This window comes from Solanum tuberosum, unplaced genomic scaffold, assembly GCF_000226075.1.
Source record: "Solanum tuberosum cultivar DM 1-3 516 R44 unplaced genomic scaffold, SolTub_3.0 scf00158, whole genome shotgun sequence".
Taxonomy (NCBI): Eukaryota; Viridiplantae; Streptophyta; class Magnoliopsida; order Solanales; family Solanaceae; genus Solanum; species Solanum tuberosum.
The window spans coordinates 155,487-165,701 of NW_006239083.1; the positions used below are offsets into that span (position 1 = coordinate 155,487).

General features: G+C 33.7%; 2 protein-coding genes across 2 annotated transcripts; both read left to right on the forward strand.

Moving 5' to 3' along the window:
• The first annotated feature begins 698 nt into the window (after positions 1-698).
• LOC102590219 (N-alpha-acetyltransferase 20-like) lies at positions 699-5,262 on the forward strand. Its single transcript, NM_001287876.1, is given in 6 exon segments — positions 699-860; positions 1,110-1,200; positions 2,178-2,310; positions 4,583-4,652; positions 4,747-4,807; positions 4,901-5,262. Coding segments are annotated over 6 exon segments (525 nt in total). The 5' UTR covers positions 699-782; the 3' UTR covers positions 4,993-5,262.
• Positions 5,263-5,842: 580 nt separating this feature from the next.
• Positions 5,843-10,215, forward strand: LOC102590542 (alpha-(1,4)-fucosyltransferase). Its single transcript, XM_006353550.2, has 3 exons — positions 5,843-6,638; positions 9,145-9,318; positions 9,443-10,215. The coding sequence occupies exons 1-3, from the start codon at positions 6,144-6,146 to the stop codon at positions 10,010-10,012; spliced, it is 1,239 nt and encodes a 412-aa protein (XP_006353612.1). The 5' UTR covers positions 5,843-6,143; the 3' UTR covers positions 10,013-10,215.

Sequence of the window (10,215 nt, forward strand, 5' to 3'; positions counted from 1 at the left end):
TAATTACGTAGATAAGGGTTTCGAGTTTGTATAATTTACACGTTTGTGTAATATAATTTGTATAACATGTGTATAGTGTTATTTTGTATATATAATATAATTTGTATAACATTTGTATAGTGTTATTTTGTATAATATAATTTGTATACCTGTAGTGATAATTACGTAGATAAGGGTTTCGAGTTTGTATAATTTACACGTTTGTGTAATATAATTTGTATAACATGTGTATAGTGTTATTTTGTATAATATAATTTGTATACCTGTTTAAAGTTCAGATATTTGTGTTTAGTTTTAAAAATGTGTATTTCTAGTTTATATAAAAATAACTTAATTATACAAACTCACCCGCGAATTATACAAACGAGACAACTTAAACAGTACCTACAACCCGTAAATATGCAAACTATAGCTATGGAGCATAATTAAGTTTATTATAGTGGCTATTTGCATTAATTCTCCATAAAAAAACTTATGTTCCCTGTGTAATAGCCTGCAAATAATCGTATCAGACAAGTCTCAACAGATTCGATTCAAGAGGCATTGAGATGGTATCGATCACGGATGATCACCCACCAAACCAACTAGGTCATTGCACAAAACTTATGTTATAAACTAGAGTTTATTGTATATTAACGAGGACATTCCTTGTGGGCCGGTGATGCTATTTTGGGCCGTCATGCTCACAAAGGGGCATCGGGGGTCCATTAACTGGTTATCGCCCTTACAGATTACCAGAAGAGTTCCGTAGAGAGAGAAAGAGCGAAGAAGAGAGAGAAAGCATGACGACGATTCGTAGATTCAGCTGCAATGACCTTCTTCGCTTCGCGTCAGTGAATTTGGATCATCTTACTGAAACTGTAAACCAATTGAACCCTTTCTTTTCCCCCTAAATTTCGTTTTTTTGTTTGTAAATTCTTAACGAAAACTGCATAGTTAGTAGTATTTTTCTGAGTTAGAAACGAGTTTTAAGATGATTCTGAATGCCTTTTAGAAATTTGAAAGGATTTAAACATGATTTGTAGTATTTTGTGAAATTTGGATGAATTTTAGCACGATTTTTAGTGCCTTCTGTTATAATTAAAAATTAGTTTTAACATTTGCTGCAGTTCAACATGTCATTTTATATGACTTACATGGCAAGATGGCCGGATTATTTCCATGTTGCAAAAGCTCCCGGCGGCCACATCATGGGTTACAGTGAGTTATTCCAGTGTAGATTTTAAAATTCATCACTTTTTTGGGATGATTTAAGCAGACGACTGATGATTATTTAATTTATATACAGATTGATTAAATTAGAAATATCAAATATAAGCTTGAAGGATTGACTAAATGCCTTAGTGGTAGATAGGAGCCAATTAAGTAGAGAGAGTCCTTTAAGAATACAGAAAATCTTTGAAGATCAAGAAAATAATTGCAACAATTGAAAATAATATGCCTAAAACTCTCCCTTAATCTTACCTGCTTTTTCAAGAGCAAATTGTTTTCTAAAGGTGGATGGAGGGGGGAGGATTTTCTCGAGGATGATTCTTCAGCTGCAGTTTGATGCAGGGTATACATTAACTTTGTCTTTCTAGCTTTTTTTTGTCAGTATAGTTGTCAAGGAATCACTTTGCTTGATTGAATTCAGTTTGAACAATAGGTTGTAGCAAGGAATGGTAAGGATAAGTATTCTGAATTTCATTTCTCTTTCGAGAAGAGATTGGGGACGGAAAGTAGATTTCTTGTGCTGGTTTAGGTGGATTTCACTAATTCTGTTCCCCTTGATGCTAACACTATGTTTCTGAAAATTTTCAGCAATAGATTTTAGGTCTAAGGCAGATGCAAGTAATCATTCTCTTATACTTCCTTCGGTGGAAGGCTTCATTTACTCTTTTTTTTTATATAAAAAAATATTGAACTTTATTGGTGACGAAGTGGTTAGAATGTCAATTATGTACTTAGTTTGGCACTGGCTGGTGTATTCTGGCCTCTTCATGGGTGACAAAGTGGTTAGAATGTCAATTATGTAGTTGTCTTATTATGGCTACTGGCTGGTGCATTCTGGCTCTCATAAATTAGCCAGAGTGGGTTTTTTAATAACCAAGCAAGAGTGCATGTTATCAATGTTTTGAAAAATTACTCATACAAAAACATCTGTTTTTTTAAAACTAATGCCTGGCTTATGTGTACAGTTATGGGAAAAGTTGAAGGGCAAGGTGAATCTTGGCATGGTCACGTCACTGCAGTAACTGTGGCTCCTGAATATCGGAGGCAGCAATTAGCCAAGAAATTGATGAACCTGCTGGAAGAAGTCAGTGATAAGATGTAAGCACTCATACAGTGTAAAAACTGTTATTTACTAAGTTCTATTACTGAGGGATTAATGTATGTGATAATTAGAATCCTGAAAATTAAGTCCATACATGGTAAAATGTTAGTTCACATTATTTCATGAATTCTGGTCGCATTATTCGAATTCATCTTTCCAAATTTATCATTTTGTTGTTTCACAGTTCTTTTTTATGTATAGGCTTGCAGATTACCACAGAGTGGTATTTAATTTTAACTTGGCATGAGCAGTTTGCTTACAGTTTTTCCACTTGTTTGTGGTTTGTTTCACTAGACGTCTAAAATCATGTTACAGACATTTCTACCTTCTGGTTTACTTCCTTGTATGTAATTGTAGCTTACAGAAATAGTGTAGTCTACATTGTGAATTCTGCTCATAGAAGTTCAACTGATTTAATGAATGCATAGTGACACACTAACACTGTACACTTGTACAAGTACTGCAAATTTTGGGCCGACCTTTATAAATCTATGCATGTCCTTTGTCTTTTTTAGTGAATTAAAACATCATTTTAGCCTTCTAGGTGCTTTTATTCTGACCTTGGTACTGTGGATACTGGAACCTCCTTTCTTTTCCAGTTTGGTGGATACTGAAAGTGGTATCCTATTTCCCTTGGGGGCCGTTTGGTTACGGTATAAGAGGGCATGTTATTCATGTATAAAACATTGTATTAGTTTTACTATGTTTGGTAAAAGTTTTTTATTAGGTTGAAAAGTCAACATGACTTATACTATGTTTGGTTGATAAGCTTTAAATATTGTATAAAAGTTATTCATGTATTAATTTTATACGGTGTTTGGTTGCCTTTTTTGTAATTCTACATAATTAATACCTACATAACTTATGAGGGAATCTATGTATAAGTTATGCAAGATAGAAGGTGGAATAAGCTATGTGGGTATTAGTTATACATGTATTAAAAAGATAAATTACACATTTACCCCTATTAATTTATTTTTAAATCTTTTTTATTGAAAACTTTACATAACTATTCTATTTTCACAACTATTTTTGTTTCTTATTTCTTTTTGTATACAAACGACTTTTTATTTGTGTTCATTTAAAATTAAAATATTAATATTATGAATAGGAATGTATAATTTTGATAGCACATATGCTAATTATATATATATTTGCATTATATATTACTAAATATATCCACATATATCATGTATTAATTTTTTATTTAGAATGTGAATTTATATATAATTTATATATTTGGTATACTGAAAATGTACAAACAACACATGCATCATATTGATAGAAATTTACATTATATAGAATAGGATAGTATAATGTCCTTGAAATATATCAATAGTATTTTATTTTTATAAGCTAATAACATTAAAAAAAACAAAGAGAAAAAAAAACACAGAATTCCTAGTTAAGTATAGAGAAAATTCCTTTCTTTAATTTTCTGAAGGGAGAATTTATACTAATTGCTTACTTATTTTATTTGTAAATAATATATATTAATTTATATTAAAATCAATATTCAATAGTTAATAATTCATGTAATGTAATCTCTACCTAACTAAATAACACCTACATAACTAATACTCTCATAACTAATACCCACATAACTAACCCTGCATAACTAAACCCTGCATAACTAATACCTGTATAACTAAACCCTAAACCCTGCATAACTAATATCTACATAACTAAATCCTGCATAACTAATACATGCATAACTCTAACCAGTAACCAAACGGCTCCTTAGTGTTGTTATTCAAGGCATAGTTATGTTGTGTAAGTTTTTTTTTTTTTTTAAAAGTTATGTTATAAAGTTACGAGGTTCAAAAAAAAAGTTATGTAAGTTTGTGTGATGGCATAAAAGTTGAGTGTGAAGTGATACAATTAGATCAGTTTCATCTTTAGCAGAAATTAACCTTGTGGAGCCCAGCTTTGTTTTTTTTATTTCTAATATTCTTGCTACTTGGCATCACCAGTCTTTGCATGATGACATGAAGTTTAATATGACGGAGCGTTGAGTGAGATCAGTAACCTTCTCTTCTTTTGGACTTCCTAGAAGTGTTTAGTTCTGAACTTTGTTCTATTTAAACTATAATGGGCTAATTTGATTGAATCACTCATTTTGTGTGATGGTATAAAGTTAGTGTCAAGTAGAACAATAACATTTTTTGTGAACTTTGCTGGATGTTTGTGGCTACTAGTTGAATCCATCTTTTTAATTGTGTGATATGCTGTCCAAGCTTGGCACTAATGTGAACTTTGTTCTTGTAGTGATAAGGCTTACTTTGTGGACTTGTTTGTGAGAGCATCAAATACACCAGCCATAAAGATGTACGAGAAGGTAGTAACCTTTCCTGAGATTAACCTTGTTGTAGTTGTATCTGGATGAATTTGATTCCTGGTATTAATCCTATTAACTGTTTCATCTTTTCCAGCTTGATTACATAGTATATAGGCGAGTTTTACGCTATTACTCGGGGGAGGAAGATGGTTTGGGTAAGTTGCTGCATCTACTGTGATATAGTTTCCATTTGCATTTTGCTCTATGATGTCACTGTTATGACCATTGTTTCCTGTTTGCTGTTCCAGATATGAGGAAGGCTCTATCGCGAGATGTAGAAAAGAAGTCTATCATCCCTCTTAAACGACCAGTAACTCCAGATGAATTGGAGTATGACTGAGTCGGTAAGAGTTGTTACCATGTAATTTTATCTTTCAAGAAGCTAAGTTTAGGTATCGAGAAGTCTTGTCTAGAAATGTATGAGATGAAGAGTCTGGGTTCTCATCTTTAGTAATGTTGTGCCAATAAGTACTATGCATATTATGTTTAAGAACCAAGTGCTAGAATTTCTGGCCTTGTGTATTTGCTGCAACCGCAGGAGCATTTGTATGTTATTTTAATGTTTTAAATTGTTAATTTTGTGACTTATTGAACTTTTAATATAGTTTCCAGCTATGCAAATTATTATTATTTTTTTTTTAAAAAAAAAAAACTTAAAAGATTGTATGTTTTAAATACATGAGCAGATTTACAAAAAAATTGACTCTCAGAATTTGAACTAACTAACAACAACAAACTCAATATTATTCCATAAGTGGAGTCTGGAGAGGACGATGATGTGTATACAGTCTTACCTCTATTTTGTGCAGGGGTGGATCTATGAGGGTGCCAAAGGTTCATTCGAACCCCTTTAGAAAAAAAACTACATTGCATATATAAGGGTAGATTTTTTTTTTATATTTGTTCATATACTATTTTTGAACCACCTAAATCAAATGTGAGAATAACAACAAAAAATAATACAAAAATTGAAGCAAACGAAACAACACAAGTAATACCATAATCGAAAAATATGATTAGCAGGAGAGTAATAATAACAAAATTGGTAAGGAAATTAGACAATGCTTTGACTAATTACTAATCTTCTATCTTAATCTTCGACTTTCATATCAAGGTCATTTTCTTGGTAAGTTATAATTGAGTGTGCCGTGTTTAATTACCTCAAAATTTATGTAAATTTATCACAAAATAGATGCAAATTTAATTTTTATCATCATGATTTCAGAGTTGTCCTCTCTTTTTCCTGGTTCTTCCAAAATCCCAACAGTACGCTTATATTAGTCTTCCAAGACAATATTATGTTGAATAATCAAACAATTTTTACTAATCTAACCACCGGTAGATGAAAATTGCTCCTTCAAGAATACCAATCATCATTCTCAGATCAATTATTTTGATAACCCCCTTCCCCTCTCTCTCCTTGAGTGACCAAGGGAGGGAGAGAGAGAGAGAAAAAAAGCTGATTTCTTCTGTGTGTTCTTGAAGTGAAAAATGCAATTGAAATCTGTCAACACATTTGCAATCACAATCATGTTGGGTTTTACACTTATCATTCTGTTCTTCTCTGGATTTCTTGATTTCCCACTTCACACTTCTTCAATCCCATCAACGAAAAATCAAATCTTGACCACCATCTCAGTTTCCGAGCCCGACCCGTTTAGTAATTTGTTGGGTGCTTTTAAGAAATGGGATTCTCAAGTGGGTTGTGCTCAGTTTAGGGGGAAACACAAAGGGTTATTAGGAAATGGGTTGTTGTTGGATTCTTCTTCTGGTTCTTTGCAAAATGTTGATGATGGTGAATTGAAGTGTAATGAGCTAAAGATGGATCATGTGAGTGTATTAGTTAAAGGGTGGACTTGGATTCCTGATAATTTAGATAATTTATACTCTTGTCGGTGTGGGCTTAGCTGTTTGTGGACTAAATCTTCGGTTGTTGCTGATAAACCTGATGCTTTGTTGTTTGAGACATCTACTCCTCCTGTTGAGGTATTCTTCTTAATCAGTGTTAGCTCTTTTATCGTGTTGATTTCTCAAATGATCACTCAACTAATTGTTATTATCTCGGAAATTCATGTTTTATCAATCTTAGCACGAATGAGTTCTTTTGTTTGGTAATCAATAGTGATAATGCATCTAGATAAACCTATGTTTCTACTTTGTGGTATTTCCTGATTGTGTGGATTTTGGTTCGTTACTGTCTGAGGCTCTAAACGTCTATAATCTCTAGGATCAATGTCAGCTTAGCTCCAAAACATGACAGAATGGAGGCAAATGATCTATTAGCCCGATAAGGCTAAGTAGTCGTTTTACACTTACATTAGCCCGGTGCTTGTGAAGGGCTTCTTATTCTGCTTAGTTACTTGTACATCCGTGTAAAATAAATGTGATACATAGAGAAACTCTAGTGTCATAGAACCTTATTTCTCGTTAAAAAAATGCAGCAAAATGTAAACTGACGACTCATGTATCCAACACCCTACTAATTTGGGTTGAGGCAGGGTGGGAAAAACTTCCTTCAGCCTTGAAGGTATGCTGCTGCTTTTGCGCAAATGAGAGGATTTCTCCAAATAAAATGGACCAAATGTCTAATATTGTAAGATCAATATTGAACCTTGCTGGTATCAGTATATGATTCCTTATGCCTCACCAAAGAGTGATAAGATGTCATAAGATGGAAGAGTGATGAATTTCAAATAATCAGTAACCTAGAGGATGCAGCTTGTCTATTCCATCTACCTCATCTCCTTTTTCTTATAAAATTAGAGTATGACGAACTCAAGCATTCAGAATGTTAGAGGCAATATACTATTAACAACTTAAGTGCCATTAAATGCTCTGAAGAAATTATCTAACCATGTTTAATTATGTGAAATATATATATGTGAGTGCACTAAGCATTTTGAATTATCTACTTCTTATCAATATTTTTTTGCTCATGTTTTAGCTTCTTGTTAGTCTTTACATTCTGGGTCGTCTCCATCCATCTTGAAGCGTCAGGTTCCTCTCCTCCTCTCCCCTGCAGCTCGTTGCACATCCTTATTGTTAAACTTCTGATGTTTTTCCAAAGATAATCAGTGGAGCTTGCAGCTATGATTTTTCTTTTTGCATGGAATGGAAAATGAAACCTTTTGGCCTTTAGTTTTCGGATGGACTAACCCACAGCCACTTATTACCTACGTCTTACATACATGTCACATAGACTACTGTTTTCAAATAGAACCTCAAAGCAGTGATCTTGACCAACCAAATGGTTATCTTCCACATATAGTTATTAACGTATGGAAAGAATTGAAAAAATAATAATTTACCCTTTACTTGTAATGGTAGGATGATTATCCGGCTCTCTATTATTTTGGTAAAAAATACACCAGTGACCAGACCCAAATGATTCATGATTCTTTCTTAGTTTAAATTTTATTTTTGTATAAGGTGATCAAAGCCTTTCATTCAATTGTGATGGAAAACCTAAATAGTTGTCTATTGTACTTGCTATGTTCTGTGAAATATTTTTGCTATGAATTGTTTCAACTTACCAATTAGTGAGTCTATTCATACATTACTGTGAATTGAGCATATATTGTGCTCCTTTTAGACGTATGCAAAATTCAAGTTCTTTATACATTACTGTCATTCAGCACTTTTCTTTATTTTCTGTGATATAGCTATGTACTGTAATAACTTGTTAGGAAGTTATATGCGACAATAGTTGTTGGCAGCTTGTTAGGACATCAAAGATAGCTATTTGTTCTCATAGGTGTTGAAGTACAGGTGGATAGATTACCAAGTCTTTATTAGTGGTCTGGCGACTTCTTCACTTTGTAATCTACAGAGATACTCTCCGTTGAACCTAAAACTTAGTGCCTAAGGTTTCACTTCCCCTAGTTGATTCTGTTTTTGCAGTTCAAGTTTCTTTTTTCCTTTAATATTTGTATTCTGTATGATATCCACATCACTGCTTTTGATGCTATTATTAGAGGATATGTGGGATGAATTATTCGTCCTAAAAGTAAATTCTTTTGGTTTCGTTATGGTTTTCACTTTTCAAGCACCTTAGTCAATCAGTAAATCTTCCATTCTTTATTTTCTGGTCATGTTTACGTGGAATGCATTTTCTTTCTGTGAGGAGGTTCATCATGTCAGAATTGCCTGATCAATCTTGCTTTCTTCTGACCATTATAATAATATTCTCTAGCTAATTTCTTTCTTAAAATGCCTAGTTTACCAGAGATAGTCTCTGTTGGAAAACATACTCTGATTCTATGAAGTTATGCAAATTATATCTTAAGAGTTGTTATTTCAGCATCAACCTCTGGTCTTTTTCCTCATCCTTTTGTTTTAAATATCTCCATCGAAAGGAGGGGAGAATTACCTTTCTTCTTTGCTGAGATCCCCACAGTAAATCTGAATTGCGTAAAATTTTTACTGGTTGCACACAGTTTGCATTCTTTTTTCTTCACTCCAGCCTCCTCACAATTGTTATTTAACTTATCAGAGACGTCGAGGTGATCCATTACGTGTATACATGGATCTTGAAGCTGGTAGAAAGAAATCAGGGTATGAGGATATATTTATTGGCTATCATGCAAAAGACGATGTCCAGTCAACCTATGCGGGCACACTTTTTCATAACAATCGGAATTATCGCCTTTCTCCTTATAAGAACAATGTAAGTGAAAGGCCGCTTTGTTCCTTTAGTTTCCTGTACAATATTCAATCATTGAGCTTAATGATATTACTTACGTATTCTTTAAAGTGCTTGTTATAATCTCTAGTGATTTGTAAATTTGTAGGATACTCTTGTTTACTGGTCTTCGTCACGTTGTCTTCCTCAAAGAAACCAGCTTGCCAAACGTCTACTCAGCTTGCTACCCTCCCATTCATTTGGCAAGTGCCTGAACAATGTTGGAGGTCTAGACAAGGCACTCTCGTTTTATCCCGAGTGCATCAAGGATTCTAAGGAAGCACCCAAATGGTGGGATCATTTGCATTGCGCAATGTCACATTACAAGTTTGTCCTTGCTATTGAGAACACCAAGACTGAAAGTTATGTAACAGAGAAGTTGTTTTACGCACTGGACTCTGGTGCAGTCCCCATTTATTTTGGTGCCCCGAATGTCTGGGACTTTGTACCTCCACATTCAATAATTGATGGAAGCAAGTTTAGCTCTTTGGAGGAATTGGCCTCGTACGTTAAGGCCATTGCTAATAATCCGGTAGCTTATGCAGAGTACCATGCATGGAGAAGATGTGGCGTGATGGGGAACTATAGAAAAACACGGGCAGCTAGTCTGGATACTTTGCCTTGCAGGTTATGTGAAGCCATCAGTAAAAGAAATGGAAGAAATGCAAAAGCCTCTTGACTATTCAACTGCAAAACTACAGGCTTACTAGGTTTTAAATTTCATTATTATTGTGTACTTAGGTCAACTAGTGTTGTTTGTAAACAGTGCATGTGTTGTTAGGATATAGACTAGGTAAAGTGGCTTGTAAAGATCTCAAATCCTTACAAATTAATACTACATAAATTTTGGTCCAACAAAATTGAGCATTCGATTTCCACCAA

Coding starts and splice junctions, on each gene's coding strand:
- LOC102590542 (XM_006353550.2), top strand. CDS start 6,144: ATGCAATTGAAATCTGTCAACACATTTGCAATCACAATCATGTTGGGT. Junction 6,639..9,144: donor CATCTACTCCTCCTGTTGAG/GTATTCTTCTTA, acceptor TTAACTTATCAG/AGACGTCGAGGTGATCCATT. Junction 9,319..9,442: donor TTTCTCCTTATAAGAACAAT/GTAAGTGAAAGG, acceptor GTAAATTTGTAG/GATACTCTTGTTTACTGGTC.